This window comes from Anopheles nili, chromosome 3, assembly GCF_943737925.1.
Source record: "Anopheles nili chromosome 3, idAnoNiliSN_F5_01, whole genome shotgun sequence".
NCBI classification, from domain to species: domain Eukaryota; kingdom Metazoa; phylum Arthropoda; class Insecta; order Diptera; family Culicidae; genus Anopheles; species Anopheles nili.
In genome coordinates, this window is record NC_071292.1 from 61,982,212 (window position 1) to 62,002,932 (window position 20,721).

The following is a 20,721-nucleotide window of genomic DNA, read 5'->3' on the forward strand; positions in this document are numbered from 1 at the left end:
AGAAAATTCGAGATTTGATTTTACTTCATAGATGACCAACCACTTCAAGGAAGAAGGACTCGTTTGCTTAGAGAAATAAGGACTTTGACCATCTCAAAAAGGAGAAGAGATGTAAGAAATTCTTTCACTATTTTTAACGACTCATTTTACAAAAAATGTATTTGCAGTTAACAAGTGCAAAGCTCAGCCATCATATGTGATATAAGCAAAATATAATTCAAAATTGAATGCGCAAAATTGAATGTAGTAAAAGACACATAACAATGCTGATGAATTTTTCGCAGTACTGGTGCATGAATTACATTTATTTTTTAAAGTGTATTCTGTTTTAGTTTTGTTTTAATTTTCATCGATCAACCCGCATGACTCGCATTGCGTTTTGAATGAAGTAATTATTCAAAGAAGTTCAAAACAATGTACAAATTTAATAAAGATCGCAATAAATACTTAGCAATTATGAGACTGACTTGTGTAGCGGCTTCTGGCCCTTTGACCGATCAACCCTTTTCACCCATGGTATTTCCTCACCCTACTATCTTTTCTTTGAATTTACAACGCGATTTCGTACATTTTATGCAATTTTCCTTTCTTTTCTCCCTATTTTCCCCCAATGGCTGCGATCCCTACTGCGCTTTTCCCTTAAATCGTATCCTATTTACAGCATGCCGATCGTGCCGATCTCGTCGTCTTCGATCGTGTCAGGTCACGTGACGTTGATCTCCTCATCGCTGTCGTCCGAGTCGCCCGTGGCCGATTCGTAGTCATCGTAGTACATGGCCGAGGCTCCTCCAGCTACAGCTCCATTAGGGTCTGACGAGGCGCTACTGTTCGATCGCACCGAACCTCCCATCGAAGCGTCCCGATCGGATCCACCGTAGAATCCGCCCATCGCAAAGTGTCCCCCGGACGCAGTCGGGGGCCGATGACCCGGTCCACCAACAGCACCCTGGCCACTTTGGTCCTCGAAGTCGAACTTAAAGTCCCCTCCCGGACCACCGACGGCCGACGGTTTCAGCAGCTCAAATTTGGACTTGAAAGTCAGCATGGGCGGAGCTGGTTTTGGCGATGCCGACGCCGAGGGTGTCGTTGAGGGTGGTGGATGAGCGGGTGGAGGTGGTTGCGACTCGAGAGGAGTCGATCCTTGCGTGGGTGAGCCGGGTGGAGGCGGCGATAGAGACGTCTGCCGATCGGTCCGGGCATCGGATAGGTCCGGGTTGGGATTGTTCTTGTTCGGGAGCGTCTGATCACGGGAACCTCCGTTTGCGAGCAGTTCGCGCTCCTTCGAGTTGCGCCACTTCATGCGACGGTTTTGAAACCATATTTTCACCTACAACGAGAGAAAATAATGTACAGAAATAGAGTTAAAGGGTGTTCTAAAGCTATGAAAAGAAAGTTTATCAGGAAATTTGACACTAGAGAGACCGTTATCTGATATCCGATATGTCGAAGGACACGATCGATTAAAATAGTACCCCCAAATACGTAGAAGCAGTACAACGTTCGATTAGCGAGCCTATGTTGCCATTTCTCATGTTTACCAGGGCCGGAATGGGCACTCTATAACATGAATTATTTCGAGCATGGTTTCATATTTCATAGGCCCTCACATTATACCGATCTTTCAATCAAATCCTTGCCATTTTATGTGTTTGCTTCTCGTAGTGTAAATAGTCCTGTTGCTAGGTTTATCAGAAGCCTCTTCTTTGCAGAGTTGGTCAGACATGTTGTAAAAGGTAGGTGTTGGAGGTAGGTGAGGTCATTTAAAAGTATTTACTGAATATCGGCCTTAATAAAGCACACAAACCTATCATTAACGCTATTGCAATGCATTGCATTTTTTCAAAAAGTCAAAGGAGAACCCTATAAATTATTATATTACAGCACCGTCTACATGAGCTTCGTTAGCAGCCCCTGTGCTAACAGCACGCGTTTAACCATCAGCCGGCGATCTCAGCAACCGCCGGCTCTCGAGACGTCATCAAATTTCATAGCAAATTGTGCCCGTGCCCAAAAACTCTTGCAAAACTTCTCCACACAAATTGCACATCCCACGAAACGGCACCGTGTTTACCTTCCATCTCATCCGCGAAAGGAAAACTCGTGCCCACTTCCTTTTCGACCGTTGAAGGATGCGCTTTCCCATTCGCTCTTTCTCACTCTAGCTGTTTGATCATGCTCAAATTTCATGCTCACTTTCCGGAGCATTTCCCATGCTTTATTTGTTCGATCCATTACCTCACTCTCTCTCTCTCTCGCTCGTCTCTCACTCACTCACTCGCATCTCACTAGCTCACACTCTCCATCTCGCTTTAGCATCTCATCTCACTCGCTCTCACCATCTAGGACCTCAGGAAGCGGTTGTAAAAACGCGACACGCCAGAAATTCAATCAAAGTAACCGTGGCACACCAACACCACGTCGCACCGGCAGCTTCGATGGGGACGGTTGTGTATGCACACACTTCAAACTTTCCACATTTTGTGTGGAAGGCATCCTCCTGCGTCTCACGCCGGGTAAGAAGACAAAATATCTGGCGTTCATCGATTTTTTTCGCCTGTCCTCCGGCTCAAGAGCTAAGCGCCATCCACTGCAGGGCTGTTTGTTTGCCCTACGCTGCGTTGTGCTCGATAGGGCCAGCTAGCGGTGGAAATGTTAAAAAAAAACACTCCCACGCAAACACACACACACACAAGCGCGCCCAACAACAGCATCCCCCCGATGGGAGTTGGATCTTAGTACGTTCGTAACAAAGTCCAACCAACCCCAACGGAGTAGCAACACCAAAGGACCTCCATGGTGTCGGGTGCCACCGGAAAAGGGTGAAGGAAATTGCAATTACTCATAAACAGATCCGGAACTGGCGCCCGGAACTCCGACCCGTCGCGTCGCACGCAGCAAAGACAACAAGGGAACACGGTGTCGTCCACCATGGACCAGCCCTTCGGGAGAGCAAAAGTCTCGCACCGCCGAGGTGCGAACGGATACATTGTAGAAAAAGCCCACCCCGTCCCACTCGGAAAATGGCTCCAGGGCGTACCGTCCATCGTCACCACCGTTCCCGGCTGGACGACTGCAGCACTCTAAACAAGCGACGTAGGCCCGTACCGACCGTTCGTTGTCCTGGGCGACACTTCCTGGGCACAATCGTGGCGCCCTTTCGGAACCGACGGGTGGCGACACTTTTCACCCATTCCCCGAGTGAGGGTGAACTGCCCGTGCGGCGTAAATGCGTGCGTGCCGCATATAATTCAAAGCAATACATTCCCGCCTTTTCTCGTAACTGTCACCGGCAGACACTTTTGGGGTGACAATTACGTTTTCCGGCGGGTTCCAGGACGCGGAGGCATCGCGCACGGATTCGCGTGGGTTTTTGGAAACGAGATGCCTTTGGCTTTGAGGACGGCGTATTGGGCTGCAAAAGGAAGCATAAAAAATGCGAAACAGAAGCGAAAGAAACGCTAGTTTCTCGCTAGTTAATGAGTGTCGATGAGGGTGGTTAGTCGGAAGTATCTAGAGAGACTAAAGTTGGATGGATTTTTCTTGCCTTCGGAGCAAATGGGCTCATGTTGCTGCAAATAATTACTGAAACAACACTCCCTGTAGATGGTGTGCTTTAGACACGTCAATTACACGTGCTGCAGATGCATTTTACACCACAAAATCGAGGCTCGTTGCGGTAATAATGTATTATGGCTATTAATGATAGCAAAAACGTTTAAAAGTAATAAGAATATGTTGAGGTAATATAACTGCGCGTGGTGGAAGCTAATTCAAATCTTACGAGAAATCCTCTATCGTAGTAATTTAATAAGCAATGATAAATAGGTAACAGATATCTCGAAATGTACACACCCATGCACAAATAAATAAAAACAGATGTACTTTAAATGAATTGTATTTCTTTTTTTCATTTTGTACAATGTTCATATTTCCTTGCCATTTTAGTTGTGCAATTTCATGTCCCCGACTACTATATCAGCATCGAAAAAAAGATTATATGCTACATTAATTCACCCTTTACTATTTGAATATATTACATTTATATTTATTTAACACAATATGTAATTTACAATTGAACCTATCTTTTAGAATCCTCGAAATCCTAATTGCATTAATCATTCATTATTTGTTAGTAAAATGGTTAGAACAGTTCTTATTTAAATCAATCTCTTTTCAACATGGCTTCGAAAAGAGCGCAGAAAAAGTTGCGCTCGCCGCCATACAAAACGAGCTAAAAATGGTGCGATTTGTAACAGGGTCACAGAACACGAAGAGGCTACTCATTCTATTCGCCGTTGCACTAGTAGATTTACTAGTATTGAAAGCCATCCTCAAGCCGCCGCCAATTAGCATAACAGCCAATTGGCGTTTAAACCACATAACAAAAGCCAAACATGAAGAAGAAATAACATGGCCGATCAGCTTATCAGTGCGTGGGAGGAGTCTAGCTTATCGGCAAGCACGACCGCGAGCAGCCTCTTTGCTGCATGTTCTCCTGGTACTATCATAGCCAAAATCCATGCAAATCCGCTCGATTTCGGGCCGCTCTTTAGAATATTTGCGCAATATTCAAACGCGTAGTGTCCGTCCACGGTGAAGGCACGCTTGCCAGTGCTGATTACACGCATTTGTATAACATTTAAAACCGAACATGTTAGATTTGGATGCTGGCCCGTGCGTGGGAGAGACAAAGCGGTAGAACAAGATCGATTTCAAAACGATCTTGCTTTCCTCTCATTCTGCAGCAGCGACGTGATTGGGCTAATCCATCATTGTCGCACTATAGGGCAATGCGTGACAAACGGAATACGTGATTAATCAACGCATGAATGCATCTGATTTTGAAAAATAAACTTATTTACCGTCATGAAGCACATTCTTTTTCGTCTCAGAAATTTATTGCACGTAAGCATCTTTCCCGTTTTGCGTAAAAAATGAGCCTTATGTATGCAGCAAGATACTTTAATCCCGATTATAATCTAACGATTTATGGCCTCCGAAATCCCGTAGTGCGCTTAGAATGTCATTACCGATCGGTGCAGATAATCACGCCCCGCAATTAGGTGTGATACGTATTGATAACGCTAGAGGGAGCTAGCATTCAAATTTGGCAAGTGCGTGCAAGCGAGAAGGAATGTTTTCATTGTTATCACGCAATCTAAAATAACCCTTGGGCGACCGGCGAGATAACATACGCCTGTAACCAGGCTAGGTGCAGCCTCTTTCACTCATGTTCTCCTGTTATCACTGGTCGGTGTTTTGATGCAAAATGCGAGTTCGAAATTCTTCCGTTTAGAGCGTTCGGGCGCGCGCTACGAGGTATGTTTTTTTCCTCACGAATTTATTTACTCGTTCAATTTGTCGATATGCAATGCTTGTCGTGTGTTTTCCATGCGTGTATTTTTGGTTTTGGGAGATTTTTTAGTATTTCATGTATTCTACAAGTTCAACAAGCCAACATGCATTAAATTTCAATGCAGTGCGCTTTGTTCCGTGCGATAGACGAGCATTGAAACATATTTTATTTTCATGTATTTACATTTACATATCTGTTGCATGTTAATTATTGTATACTTCAATTAGCAGACTACCAAACCTGTCAAAATCTACCAAAAAACTGCATAGCTCATTATTATTGGGATTCCGCACGCATTTACGTCATTCATAACATCTCAATTCTTTTAGTAAACCAAAATTTTCTACCCATTCCGGAACCACCCGGCTCGGTTGCAGCTTTTTTGACGCAAATGTGACATCGAAGCCACGTCATCGGCCGGAAACTTTCCAACGCGATCGACGATGGGTTTTTGAATTAATAAGTTCAGCCAATGAAGCCTAAATGGGAAAGAAAATAAAAATCCCAAAGCGCGTCATGCCACCGCCGCTGCTTGATATTTGCTTTTCCGCTCGACTGGTTGGTTGGTTAGCTTGAACCGGTTGAAGTGAAATATTCTCCAATCATTTCATGCTCGAGACGAGCCATTTGCTTTGCTGTTCCACATGATGCCCAATAAAAAAACTTTCCCGCTTCATTGCTGCTAAAGAGGTCAGCTAAAATTAGTATGCGTCAAACCCCAATTTATTCACAGCTTATCTCGCGGGACACACGCAACATGGCTTGATGAATGCTTGCTCTATAGCCGATCATATGGACATCTCAATTCATTTTTAAACATACGTGATCTTCCTCTCTCTCTCTCCCTTTCTCTCCGCACATTAACGCATTAACCCATTTGTCGCATTGACTCGGGCGGGACGAAATGCGTGACGAAATGGTAACGTTCGAACGCCAGAAGTTCGTCAGCGTTTGCAGCCAGCGTGAACGAATCAAACCTGGGATGTGGAATTTGATCGATGAATTTTGACAACGTGTGATGTTTTGTTTTCGCTCAGACCTTTCGGGGTTAAAACCCAAGGAAAACTCAGGGAGTGAAGGACTCCGCACGCATGACACAACTTTTTTTGTGGCCAAATGGGCGGGCAGATGCTCTGTGTGGCCGTGCAACGTCATCGTGAGGCCTACCAAGGAGCAGCACCATCGGTTCACCGGTATTGCTGCTGTGGCCTCATTTGTCATCAGCAGAATGGGAAAATCAATTACATTAGTTCCGCGTTTCGGGCCGGGCATGGTCGAAATGTGTAGCAATTTGATGCGCTTCTGCGCTCTTCCCCGAAACCAACCAATCAATCACCGCTAAATGGCGCGGAGTGGCTAATGAAGAACAACGCATTCGAAAAAAAACCCGCACATCAAACCTCATAAAGGAAGCCACCGCGAAGCCACGGTGTTTTCCCACAGCGATAAGGAAAACCTCCACTCGACACATAATCAGATAATCTCGGCAGTGCTTTACGGTGCTGCTTCAAATTTACATTCCCAAAAACCCACACTCCCAGAGGGGGATTTGTGCGTTTTGTAAATAAACACGACGAGCCACCCTCGGTGAAGAAATTCACCCTACGGGTCGTGCGCCGAAAACAATCGTAAAGCGGAAGGCGGAACGTCGTCGTCCGCCCGTCGGCGGTGACAAGTAAATATTTGAAATTTTCCTCCGCAGGATTTTCCCCCCGAGGCGCACACGCTGCCGAGGGTGGTAATCAAATGCAGTGATGCTTATCCTCTCCCTGACGAACGGTTGAGGTTGTGAGGTTCGATTTTTTTTTGGGGTCCTGCAAAGAACGTACGTTTAACGCCACGTGTGGCGTATTAAACATGCAACGGGCCATTAAGCATAAATTTGTTATGCCACAAACGTATGTTGCTCATCAGTAACGACTAATCCATCGTCGGATCTGCGCTTCTCAGGTTGGGGTGTTAATCGGGAGGCTTATTAACCTTGACGGGATTCTCTTTTAAGGAAGATTATCAACAATTGTTTAAACATGGTTGAAAAGCTAATCATTTATGTGACAACTTTTTGGGGTCGTGGCCTACTTATTTCGTATAAATCAAATGACATTTCTAACTGTCAAATCATACGGCGGTTCGCATCAACATCAACTAACTGACCATGAAAATGATATAAAATATTTGAACATTCAATATGTTTCCAGTTTAAAATCAAATAATATCAATGGACGATGAGTTGTCGCTGCGTTACAAATAAATTTGGTAGCTTAAAAAAACCTGTTCCTTCCTGTTCCATCCTATTTGCCAATAAATTATCCAATCACCCGGTGATGAAAATTCAATTATAATAACCATTCGCCAGCCTTCTTTTCTCTTTTCCAAGTGCTTAAGGCGTTTTTTGTTTGTTTGCAACATTCATATTCAAATCCAATTCAGCCCTAAGAACGGAAGAAGAAAGCGACGAAGCGATAGATCGGCTAAAATTAATGAACGATTAATTTCCGCATTTTCTTGGCCACGGTTCACCCGCGAGCAGAGGCGCAGAAATTCATGAATTTATTGAAACATTCCCTCGTCCATGGTCCGCCCACGACCGAACGGACGACCCCTGAAGGGAAAAAGTCGCTCCCATCCTCCAACGAGCGATTGTTGGAATCATTTCACGGATCATGATCATCAATGAGATTATTTCACGTCCCTTCAACGAACCCTCGAGAGCCACCGTGCTCTTTCTTCGCTGAAGCTCTCTCTCTCTCTCTCTCTCTCTCTCTCTCTCTCTCACCTTCCAAGACCCTTCCAAGTCGTTTTTCCGCAGCACAAACACACACCCACAAAGGCGTAGGAGTGCGAGCGAGAGGTGGAAAATATTCATTACGCTCCTACCGATAACAATCGGATTAAATCAATTTCTAGCTTCATTCCTCGAGCACTCGGGGAATGGCTGTGCGGCACATAAAACCCGTAGTGCCTTTTCTTCTTCTGCCGCAAGGACGAAGCGATGAGGGATGGAAAAAATTATCAAAGTTGGAAAAATGTCATCGCCAGACGTGGAGCGTTCGAGGGCGCAGTTCAACCCCGGATTTTCCCGGTCCGACCACCGCTGCACGTATATATGTGCACCGGAAGCAAGAGCGTGCCGTTCACCACGCGCGCGCGTGTGTGTGTGTGTGAAAAAGGATAAGAAAATCCCACCCACTTGCCCTTCTCATCCCCTTGCGCGGGAAACGAAGTAGGAAATAATCGTTTCTTTATTTGTCATGTCGTACACTGCTGATTGTTTTTCCACGAGGGGTTTTTCCTTCGCTTTTCCGGGGGGCTCTCGTTTCCCGGAGGGCCGACCGGGAGGGCTGCGCCGAAGTTTTTCACTCCCGTTTGTGCCATCGTACCGAGCGCGCACGAGAGCAGTTTTGTGCATGAAGTTAATGGCTTTTGGTTTTCTGGTCTTTTTCCAGTCGAGTGCAACTGGATTACGGCGCAGATTATCACGGCCAAGCGAAGGGTTTTTTTTTCCTTCCCGGGAGAAGTGGGACTGGTGAACGAGGCAGATGAAGAATAGGAAGAGGAAGCAACAAAAAAAAACACACCCGGGAACAAGAGCACTTCCCTGTGGGAAGGATCGCTGCCGGGATCGATGCACGGAAACGATGGAACGAGCCGGAAACTGGTGGGCATGCAGAAAAAGTGGGATAATTTTCCCGGTCGTTCCGGTTCTTCACGCAAGGCGAAGGGTACACCGTTTGTGGTCATGCTCGCCGGAAGTGGTCGGGTTCATTTTTCAGCAGAAGCGTTCGTTTGGGCAGAGCGTTCGGAAGAAACAATGGCAGCGAGGATTGAATCATTAATCACACATTCGACCGTTGGAGTTTACGAAAGGGGTTGAAATAAGCTTTTTTTAAATGCGAGAGCTTTTGGTATGCTTTTCGAGAGAGCGAAAAACAAACGTTTGTTGAATGCATATTGTTTTAATAAAGCTCTCTTGGACAGTTGAGCGAATAGCGCATTCAAGACAAGCAGTTTTTAAGCCTCATAAAGCTGGCTGATTTATCGCTCGTCTTTTCGCATCGCAAGCAAAAGCTCTTTAACTCCCACAAAATACATGCCTCACTCATTCCCAGCTTCCGATCATCAGCGACAAATGCCAACGACAAAACCGAACATATATCGATGGTTGCCCCATTAATCAGCGTTCGGCTGCGAAATGACGCTTTTCCCGTGAAACAACATGATAGGTCCACCCGCACCGCCCCAACGCCTCCAGAGCTGCGCAGCGTCGGAATTCTCGGAGAAATAAAAACCGCACAGCACCAAGAGCGAACGCGAACGAACAAATCACCGTAGCATCCCTTACCGGGTTGCATTCCTGTGCCAGGACGTTGGCGCTTTCCACTCGACCGCTCACCGATGACGATGACGCGCCTGCGCACGGAAAACTCGCATCGGGCCGTCTCGTTCCCAGGCCGTGCGGGTGGCGTTTTCTTCGAGTTTCCATCCCGAGTTCCACCAGTACATAAGGGCTTGGCCGCGCCTGCTGCCATCTTTCTTTTTCCAACCGAAGCGCGGAAAGGGTATGCGAAAAATTCACGCAAAACGCAAAACAAAACACCCACCTTCGGGCGGGATGGAGGTGCCCATTTTTTTTTCGACTCGTTTTCTTCTACGCTTTCCACCGTTTTCCACCCACCCGCGGCTGGGCGGAGCTACGATGCGACCCCCGCACGAGAGGAAAACGGGAAGAAAACGGGAAAATCTTTATTCATGTTCGCTCACGAGCCGCCATGGAGGGCTCGAACTCGAACGCCGTAAGCTTCCCTAATGTGCTCCCATTATCTGCGGTTTGGGCACGACGTGCCAGAATGTGAGAGTGTGTGATGTGGCAAACTTTCCTGGCCGGCGAAAACCAGCAGAACGGCATGAATAAATCATGGTCCAGCGGACCAACGGCACGCGCTTACCTGAGAGTCCTTGAGACCGAGCCGCTCGGCGAGCTTCTTGCGATCCGGCTTGCTGATGTACTTCTGCAGCTGAAACCGCTTCTCGAGGCCCTTCCGCTGGGAGTCTGTCGTTTTTTTTTTGGGGACCGAGAGAGCGAGAGAGAGAGAGAGATCAGGTAACCATTCGCGAGGGGCACCTTGAGAGCTGTAACCTACCGGAAAAGACGGCTCGCCGCATCATCCCACGGCGGGGTTTTCCTCGGGTCGAGTGCGCCCACGGAAAACCTTGCCCCGGTGGTAACGGAAACACCTGCGGTCCACCTAAAAGGCATAAGCATGAGTGAGTGAGTGCGTAAGAGAGAAGTTAAGCGCCTCGCCCCAAGGAAAAGAAAAGAAAAAAGACCTCACCTGGAATGTACGGATTCCGGCAGTGGGCCAGCAGCGAGTGCAGATGCGGATGGTTCAGGCTATGGTGCAGAAATGGTGTCGGTCGGCTCGGAAGTGGTTTCGCAATGATTTTATTATCTCTCGGCTGAAGCGCCGCTGCTGCTGCTGCCGCTGCTGCTGCTGCTGCTGCCGCGGCCGCCGCCATTCGGGCATCATCCTGAAGGTCCGGACTGTTCGGGAGGCTGCCGGATTCGCTCGTACTGTTGCTGCTGCTGTTGTGCTGAAGGTGATGGCCACCGGAACCGTTCACATGGGCCAGATGCTGCTGCTGTTGCTGCTGTTGTTGTTGTTGTTGTTGCTGGGGAGACAGCGGATGTGACCCCGGTTGCTGTTGTTGCTGCTGGAGGTGTGGGTGGTTTAGGGGATGCTGCTGCTGGTGGTGTTGGTGGTGATGCTGCTGCTGTTGATGCGGGTGAAGCGGATGGTGCGGGTGTGCGCCCAGAAACGCCGGGTTGGCTAAGTGGTTCTGCTGGATCAGGTTTTGCTGAATGTAAGGCCAAAGGTGCTGTGGTTGAATAAATTCTACGCGGAAATGAAACGAATCCAAGCGTTAGCGTTTGAACGTGTGTTAATTGTGTGTGGGGTGAAAAACAATAAAAAAAAGCTCTCCCATTCGGAAGTTTAAAGGGCATTGGAATTGGGTCCTCCGCCGGTTAATGCCCCGGGTACTTCAAGCACGAGAGGTCGAATTTTTAACTGACTCGCTAATGCTAATGTGACACACATCTGGTGTCCGCGAACCGGAACTGTACGCGCTAGCTGTAGGCTCTAAGGCAGCCGTTCTGGAAAGTACCGGCCGTAATTGTGTCACACGGAAAAAAAAGGGGTTGCAAAGCGGCAACGAAATAATCGCCCTCCCAAAGAAAAAAAAGGAGTGCACACAGCGAGTAACGGAGGCGTTGTTATTACACAGCCGCCTTCACTCGCGTTAACGGCTGGCGCAAAAGTTTTCGCATAAAAACTTCCACGTTAACACCTAGCAAGCCACGGCCAGGGACAGGCGTCAAAATGGCGGAAGTGCCGATCCGTCTCCAACGCCGGGAACGTCACAATAAACCTGTCCTCGGTGCGTCTTGGCCAAAGTCGAACGTCTTGAACCAACGAATGCTTTGGTTGGCGTCACGCTCACTGGAAAACTGGGAAAACCCCGAGCCAAGAGCGTCTTAGGGCGATGCAGATGAACATGATATGCTCATATCTGTGGGACTTAATCAACGCGGCAATGGCTGACGCGTATGTCAGCACCCACGCCCACCCACCGGTCGGTTGTTTGGAAGGCAAACATTCTAATCACCCTTCCGGTACACTAATCCCTTTCAACACCCGTCGTCCTGGGATCGAGGGTAAATACGTGAGCGAATAGCTTTTGTTATTGCATGTTACGGTAAATTTCCACCGAAACCAACCTGTTAATTTGGGGTTTTTAGCTTTCGCTGCCGGCACACTGTCAGACGCCACTCTCGTGCACGGGGTTGGAGATCTCATCAGACCTACAGGGCTACATCGAAGGCATCCCGAGCACCCGACATGACGACAGCCGAGAGGCTGATGATTTGAGGATGCGTAGCCTTTACGTCTGAAATGTTGTCGGAAAAGTTTCCCAGCCCCATGCGAACCGTTTTCCACCCGGAGGGCACGGAATGGAGCTGCTGTCAGCAGGGAATGCCAGATGTCAGTGCCGGGCTGAGATGGATGTGTGCCCCTGGTGGAAGGTAACATGTGTGGAGTTTTCAATGCGGCGAGAACTAGAAACCTGAACGAGTCAGTTGATGCTGGAAACCATTGAACCCAGCAACATAAACGATTTCCATAGGTATATAGTGTTCCAGTGCCTACTACGGCATGCATTGATTATTTATTCTTTCGTTTGAATTAACCGTAATATTACATCTAACAACAACAAAAAAACTAGCAGGAAATACAGTTTATGGACCGTTTTCCTTAGATATTAACCGTTAAAGATTTGTGGTAACAATATCCATGAGCCAAACTAAATTCGAAAACTGCATCCTGCATCTTTGTATTCATTTCAATTCGATACATCCTTAAAAACGAAAGGCGTATAAACGTTGGCTCAGATAAAAATAAAACGAGCCCAATTCCCTGTCAAGCGTTTCATCCAGGCCTCGGCTCAACTCTCCATTATCCACGTCCTAATCGCTAATGAAAACAAAAGCCACACAAAAAAACACCGTCCGGGTGAAGATGGCAGGCTGGCTTACCGATCGAGTTCGCCCGGCAAATTCGATCACTGCAACAAATCACGCCGAGTAAGTGAAAAAGAGCGGAACCAGGCCGCCGGCAGAAGACGGGCTGTAAAAACATTGGATTATAATCATGTTTAAATTAATGCCTATCGGCCCACAACGCAGCCTCGAACGGTTTTTCGGGCGCCTCGCATAGAACGACCCGTGCTTCAGCTGGTGCTAGCTGCCGGCAACATCACCCTTCGAGCGGCAGCAAGGACCAAGCTCCTGCGGTGTGGCACTTTCAGCTCCTTGTTTTCCACTCACTCACTCTCGCACCCGTCAGTGGCCAGCTGGAACGAGAGGACTCCCGCTTTTCCGAATTGTTATTATTGTATTTTCAATATGCTTAGGTCGTTCGGGCTCACAGGACTCGCACAGGCTCTCCCGAAGGGGCGGGAAATCTGCACGCTTCGGTTCGATCGATGATCCCCGGGGCCCAACCCAGACCGCGCCGGTCTTCAATCAACAACGCACGAACGGTTTGCACCTCCGTTTTATTGCTCATTTCTAACGATTTAACGATTATTGTTGTTCGGAGCCGTCGTCGCTTTTTTTTTTCCGCCGTCATTGTGCGCGTAGTGTTTTACCGATTTACGCCAAAAGCCCGTTGCACCCATAAAAAAAGGTCGCCGAGCTGGCAATTGCGCGCAAAAGAATATATATTACGGGATGTAACGACCACACCAGAGGGCTGAAGCCGACCGACCGCTGAGAGACTGTCAATGTGGCGTGTCGGGGTGATTATCGGGCCTTAAAAGCAGGCTCTATGATCAATTGATGAACGCCCCTCAAGTGCGGCTGCATTGTGCTTTTGTGGTAATATTTTTTTTACATGTCATGCTGGGTATTTAGATGTAAAAGCGGGGTATTGAGGACTGATTTTATGACTATTTTGTGCCACTGATCATTCGATCGTGGAGATTTCGAAGCACATTTTTGGCCCGTTCTTGACGGCTGTTATAAAACACTTTATACAGAAACTGCTCGTGTTTCAAATGCCAAACGGTCATTTCAACTCCATTTAAGTCCCGTGTAAACATTCGAGCTCATTTCAGGTTGTTGTTTTTTTTTGTTTGCGACACGTTCCCACACATTATGCGAGATGTTCTGACGTCAATTCCAGGGAAACGCCAAAAAATTAAACCTCAACCTGTCCCATTACGTGCCCAGCCTTAAATCAAGCGCCGGTGCATTTCGATGCCAACCCCGCGGTGTTCCAGCCGAGGTGTACCATGCACTCATGCACAGCATAATTAATATGCAATTAATTAAGCCCATCATTCGGTGTTTTTACCGATGGTCGACCACAAGCTTCCGCTTTCCTCGGCCGTGGCCTGGTAACCGCTGAAATGGCGCGACATTCGCGGGCAACCGTGACAGAATTTTTCATTCCCGTGTGTTCGTGTCAGCGTGTTTCGTCTCCTGTGTGCCCCAGCCCCAAAATTGTCCGAGTTCCGCGACAAACACGGTCCATTTCGCCCCCGTCCGTCCACCAACCCATGGGGCCATCGTGTATTACAATAACAAATTACAGTGATATAATTTATATGCATCGCGCCGTCGAAAAACAACAGCGTTTCGACAGCATGCATAACTACCCATTGTTGTGTGGCCAATGGTGGTGGGGGCTGTGTGTCCTGTTTGGGGGGGGGGGGGCAGAGAAGAACCAATTTTTTAAACATTTTTGCCAACAAACTACATGCCGGCCCCGAAAGCTTCCCGAAACATCCTTTTCTAGTGGCGATTTGTGTGGTTTTTCCGGCCACTAGCCCCCACAAGCATGTTTGACAAATTCCGCTCAATTGGAGGGCCTCCAAAACGCCTCCAAATGCCAACCACTCGAAAACCGAAGCGTTGACAAGCCGTTTTTACATGCCAACAAAAAGTACGCGTGTCGTTATTATTATTTTCAGCCAGCCGCCAGCGAGAGCTGGGGCTTTATTAGGGCACAAAAAGTGGCGCTTTAAAACCGCCACTTGATGGGTAGGCAAAAATGAAAATTTTCCCCGAAACGGCACAAACATTCAAAACATATAATAGCTGTGTTTCGTGAACGCGAGAACATACCATAAAAACGAGGGCAATCATATCCGCATGCAATGAATTAACAATCGTTCGCTCATAATTTGCGCCACTCTTCATTCCACCGAGTGGCGAGTTTGTTTTCTGTGCCTTCCCTTTCGCATTTCATTTGCATCCTGCAGGATGCATGGACGTTATAAATATTCATTACAACGATGTAACCGAACCAGCCTCCCACACATCATTCGTTATGATGAAGGCAGGCTTTTTTTTATACATCACAATCATCGATGGTCCGTTCGTGGCTTTGGGTTTTTTTTTTTTCATCCCAATATTGGGTGGCTGAAAACCGTACCTGCATGATGGAGCCCGGGATGTAATCAGCGAAAAACACGCTCCCCGTTTGAGGTTATTCTCACTCCCACAAGCCTTTGTTTGGGGGTGGGTAAGTTGCATCATTAAACGCGCGTTAAACCCCCGTGTGGTTCGTTCCATTTTAAGCTCCAACACGAGCCTCTCTTTTAAAGCCGTTTTTTAAAGCACCCCACTTTAAATCGTGGACGGAAGGTACAACGGAAAAATTGGCGCACTCCATTGGAAACCATCTTTGCTCCCATCGACCGGCTTCCGGTTGCAGGAAACAGAAAACTCCCCATTCGCCTTTGTCTCCATAGTGCGCGTCTGTCATAAACAGTTCGTTTATGAACGTTCATTTGCAAGCGCAAACTTCGCCTCGAGCCGAAAATATCATTCCGCGCCGAGATGCAAAACTTCCCTTCGAAAGGAAACTTTTCTCATTCCCGTCCCTTTCTCGTACGGTCTCACCGAAATATCGATTTGTTTTTCTCGCTTCAAGCATCGCCACGAAACCGGGAGATAGCAGCGATCATCGTAATCATTACGGCCATTTGCCAAGTTTTCTGCTTAAACGCACGGTTTTCCCAGCCCCAGCTTGCCGATTCTGGTTGGTGGGTGAACACGAAAAAGAAACACTCCCACACCCTCGGTCGAGTGCCTTTGTCACTGGGATGGGGACGCCTTTTCCACACACACAGACACACACACACATGCGCCGTCTACGCCATGTGCGCGTCCTAAATTGAGTTAAACGAGAAAAACACTTAGCACGTAAACTGTACCAGATTTCGACTCCACAAATTCCCAACCCAACCCAGGCCCGGCCTGACGCCCTACACACGCCCTTCACCGATCGATTTCCCCGGGTGTGAGGCTTTTCGTGGCTGCCGAAAATCAGCCAAGCAGCCAGCCCGTGCTGGCAAAACCGAACCGAAAGGACCGGCCGACTGGAGAGCGCCAAGATTTCCTTTATTTTCCACCCCGCCCCGAAACGGAGCTCATTTCTCGGGCGCCAGCTCGGTCCCGGTGAGGACGATGGGTGGGTGGGTGGGAGGTAAAGGGGGCGCTGGGTGGAAAATAATATAATTTGCGTCAGCTGGCGGCTCACTTAGAGGATCATTCGAGTCGTCGTCATCGTCGTCGTCGCCGCCGTCGTCGTGGTGGGCAAGTTGAGTTGTCGATGAAATTGGCATCGTGTTCGGGAAAAAGGAACTGCTCCCATCTGACGGTCCCTCTTGGTAACCGATGCGTGTGCCCTACCGCTTGGTTTCTCCCGCGTTAAACTCCGAACTCTCGTCCTTTCGGCCAAATGCCAACAAACCCAAATGGGAGAAAGCCGACGGTAGAACGGTAAAGACGGGCAGGACGCAGCTCGTTAGCAGTATGAACATGTTCATACGCCCGGTGCGACTTTCGATGGCCGACGTCTCCCTTTATTCACACACACACACACAGAGCTCTGTCTCGCTCACACACTCTGTGCTAAACGCTAAATACCGTGCCCATCAATTTGGTGCGTTCTTCTTGAGCATAAGCCCGGATTCCGCCAGATCACCGGGACCACCGGCCGGAGGGCAGATTTTTTGGCCCCAAAGAAAGGCGGCAATTTTTCCGACACTCCGTACCAGACGGCTCTCCCATCGACGGCTTAGAACGGCCATTATGTGGTCATTGGTGCCCATCGCTCGATGTGTTTATAATTTCACGTACAACGCTTCTGCCGGAGGTTTGCGACACGGCCCCTTCCGAAAAAGGACCGGACAATCGACGGCAATCGGGTTGTTTCCGGTGGCACCCCGATTCCCAGAAAACACGGACACATGTAACACATTTCCGTACAAACTCACACACGCCGGTACGTTGGACAAAAAGCCGGGGCCGTCCATTCCGATCCGACTAGCCTGTGGGAAAAGGAAAGGAACGGCCATCGTCCACCGAAGATGACGCCGGCGGTGGTTCGTTTTTCCGACCGCCGGAAATCGATCGACCAATTCCTCGGTGTCACTTGCAGACGTCGATGGTCATAAACGAGCGCATAAGAATCATTGAATCCGTATTTACCCCCCAAACCCCTACGAACACGCGCGTCGTTCGTTAGGCCATGCTTCTCCCCATCACCGAAAACTCAGATCGCAGCAGGCGCTGCTTTCGACGGGTGGTGGTGCGAAAGAAAAACCACACCGAAAAGTTCGTCACCTAGCGTCGCCTGGTCGTCAAGGCGACCCGACAAAAAGCCAAGCGAGGCGGCGATGAAAATCAAAGCGATATAAATTAGCCTCCCAGCCTCTTCCGGCCAGCTCTTTGGGCCATGAAAACGACCACCGACGGCTACAAACGCCATTTTTGATGGCTTTCGGTGAAGAAATTAATGCTCTACCGGCAGGCGGACGAGTGCCCGCCTCGATTGCACCCACCGGAATTGGGCCGTTTGGCCGGAAGTGTGGTATAAATTATCGGTAGCACATAATCAATTTCCCGGCCGGGCAGGTTTTTGTGCTCCTTCTTTTCCGGACCAACCGTGATGCAGGGGCGTTAAGTGTTGCGCGAAAATTTGAACGGAAAAATCGATTATTAATAGACTGGTGGAAGATTGATATGCTGTGTTGTGGGTTTCGCAAACGATTTGTTCGATCATTTTCCTATGGTCCCTTTTGGAAACAATATTAATTCTTATTTTAATCACCTTAAAATGAACAAGCATATACAACAAGATGTATTTTGCATGTCATTATATCGTAAAACCAGCTCCATCTACGAAGAGGCTTGGTTTAACTATAGCAACACCCTGCATATTTGTTGATCCTAGCCACACCGAAGCTCTCGCTCCACCGTTTCTGGAGCCTTTCTGTGGCAACAACATCGTTGTTTAACAACGGCATATTCCACTCCAGCAAGAATTACGTCAATCACACGCGATTGACGTTCGCAAATGCTTGTGCAGTTGTCAGTGCAATTGCGCGCCCCTTTCGGCAGGAAGTGGCTTATCTCCCGACCCGCCAAAAGCACCACTCGAACCGACTCCAGCCTTTCTTCCCAACCTCCCGTGGTCAGCCAATGTGCGCGGAAATGACTCACAGGCCCATAAAAATCCAACACAACCAATCAAACCCCGATCCGAACGCCGATTGACCGGACCGGACCATCCCACGATGGCTCGCACTCGACTGATTATCGACTCCGAGAGTTGATCATCTATTTGTATAAATGAGGTGTTAATTGCATATAAATTATTCCTGCCCGTGCGTGGGGTGGGAGGTTGATGATAAACTGCCGCATTGTTCCACGAGTCCCGGTTGTTTCGAGACTCCGAATGCACCCGAGTGCCCGCAAGTAGTGCAACCGAAATGAGCAGCAGCCACATCAGCAGCATAATGAAAACGATGCAACCGGTGGACGCCGTTGCAACCGATGCAACCGATGGCAAGCTCTCCGGGCGGCCGTGTCCGTTCGTCCGATGGCCCTTTCCGTTGTATGAGTGTGCTGGCCGTTGGGGGTTTTACACGCGAAGCGGTAGCGTCCCTTTTGTCGCGCGTTTTCAAACGCATCCAAGCAGCAGAGTGTGGGAAGCGTGCATCCGTCGGCTGACCGGCGTGGATGGTATCAGATCATAATAATTACACACGCCAATCGGATAATGGGGCTCGGCGTGATCCAGCCCGGTGGTGGATGTGCCGTTCGTCCCGTTTTTCGATCCTTTCCGGTGCATTATCGTCCTGCTGCGGTTCTGTGGCGGTTCAGGGAACGAATGTCGCAGCACTTATTGAAAGCACGGTATTTTTGCTGCCTGCCAGGAAGAAGTCCTTCCCACTTTGTGTGTGAGTGTGTTCGACACAGTGGTTAGATGTCCCGACAAGTTTCAGTTTCCGGTTGATCAGTATCTGATGTCGAACTAGTTTTAACTAGTTCTCGGTTTCATTTGATAAGCAATTGCAAGCACTCTTTAACGTACATATTCAAAAGCTTTGATGCATATGAAAGACCAGCTGAAGAATATTTTAAATAAGGCCTGTATATTGGTTGTAACAATTTCTTTTCAATTAATGTAAATGTCTAAAACAAGACAACACAAATATTAACAAAAACTATCTGTTTTTCAACCAGTCTTGGTACTTGCTTCATTACCAGTACACACTCTTATTATATCCCTTTAAAATACTCTTACGATTTTCTTGCAAATAATCAATAAGACTTTTGTGAAAAGAATATATCACTTAATATCTTAATTTAAAGCATTTGAGAAGAAGGCACGTTCCCGTATTTTTTCACCCTCCAGGAGGTTTTCTTCCTAATATCGAGTCAAGAAAGAATGCATCTTTGCTACCACCGCACAACTTACCATTCCTAACTTTAACGCAATCCTTCTTGTCGCCCAGGATCGCGGACACGCTAAACTTCAGCACCGGTTTGGTGCTTTCCTTCAGGATCGTCTGCTTGCCGGGTGTGACGTACTCGCCGAATCCGCACTTTTCACACCGAAACTCGAACTCGCCCGCCCCGTCAGGCGAGTCCTCGCTCTTGTTGTTGTTGTTATTATTGTTATTGTTGTTTTTCTCCCCATCCGAGCCCCGGATTTTCTCAACCCCGGAAGGGCTCACCCGATCACCACCACCACCACCACCGCTGCCGGGATTAAGCTCCTGCTGACAGTGGCCACACTTGGCACAGCAAAAGTCCATCTGCTCGAGCTGCATGCCATCGTCCGGATGGCCACGGTTTCGCAGGATCGTGCCTCCGTTCATCGGTGGCGGTCCCGCCGGCAACTCATCGTCCGAAAACGACCCCGACTGATGGTGCTGATGCTGATGATGGTGATGCTGCTGCAGTAGATGATGATGATGCAGGTGATGATGATGATGATGCAGATGATGCAGGTGATCACCCACCGGGTGGTGAAGGTGATGATGCTGTTGCTGCTGCTGCTGTTGCTGCTGTTGCTGCTGGTGATGGAAGCCTTTGGGTGAGTCACACAGACTGCTCGAATCCTTGGGATCCTCGAAGTCGTCGCTGTCTGAAATGGAAGCGAGCGAACCCGCGTCACCCGGCGGTAACACCCCAACGGGGCTTGAATCCTCGGCACAACGGACCACCGGACCACCCGTCACCGAGTCCTTGTCCTGCAGGATGCTGTCGACCATGAATGCCGTCGACATAGCCGCGGACATGATGCGGTGAGTTGTTGAGCTGCTGCTCCGCACGATCCTATGACGTGTGATCTTAAAACTTCCCTAAACGGTACACCATTGACATTCACTTTCACTACGTCGATCGATCGCAGACGAACACACGCACTCACACAAACAGACGCACGCCACAAGATCGCACTAAACGTGATCGAGCGATTTCTTATCCATTTTTTGTCGCGTTT

General features: G+C 48.4%; 1 protein-coding gene across 1 annotated transcript; it reads right to left on the reverse strand.

Moving 5' to 3' along the window:
• Positions 1–537: 537 nt before the first annotated feature.
• On the reverse strand, positions 538–20,518 carry LOC128726337 (homeobox protein Hmx). The gene is made up of 5 exons (XM_053820141.1): positions 19,693–20,518; positions 10,690–11,250; positions 10,498–10,602; positions 10,303–10,406; positions 538–1,327 (listed from the first exon to the last, which is right to left on the reverse strand). The coding sequence occupies exons 1-5, from the start codon at positions 20,516–20,518 to the stop codon at positions 704–706; spliced, it is 2,220 nt and encodes a 739-aa protein (XP_053676116.1). The 3' UTR covers positions 538–703.
• Positions 20,519–20,721: the final 203 nt, after the last annotated feature.

Bases quoted from the DNA above. Each gene is read 5' to 3' on its own strand.
- LOC128726337 (XM_053820141.1), bottom strand. From the start codon at position 20,518: ATGTCCGCGGCTATGTCGACGGCATTCATGGTCGACAGCATCCTGCAG. The intron at 11,251-19,692 runs GTAAGTTGTGCG...ATTTCCGCGTAG, and splicing joins TTGCGTTAAAGTTAGGAATG to AATTTATTCAACCACAGCAC. The intron at 10,407-10,497 runs GTAGGTTACAGC...AAAAAACGACAG, and splicing joins GCGGCGAGCCGTCTTTTCCG to ACTCCCAGCGGAAGGGCCTC.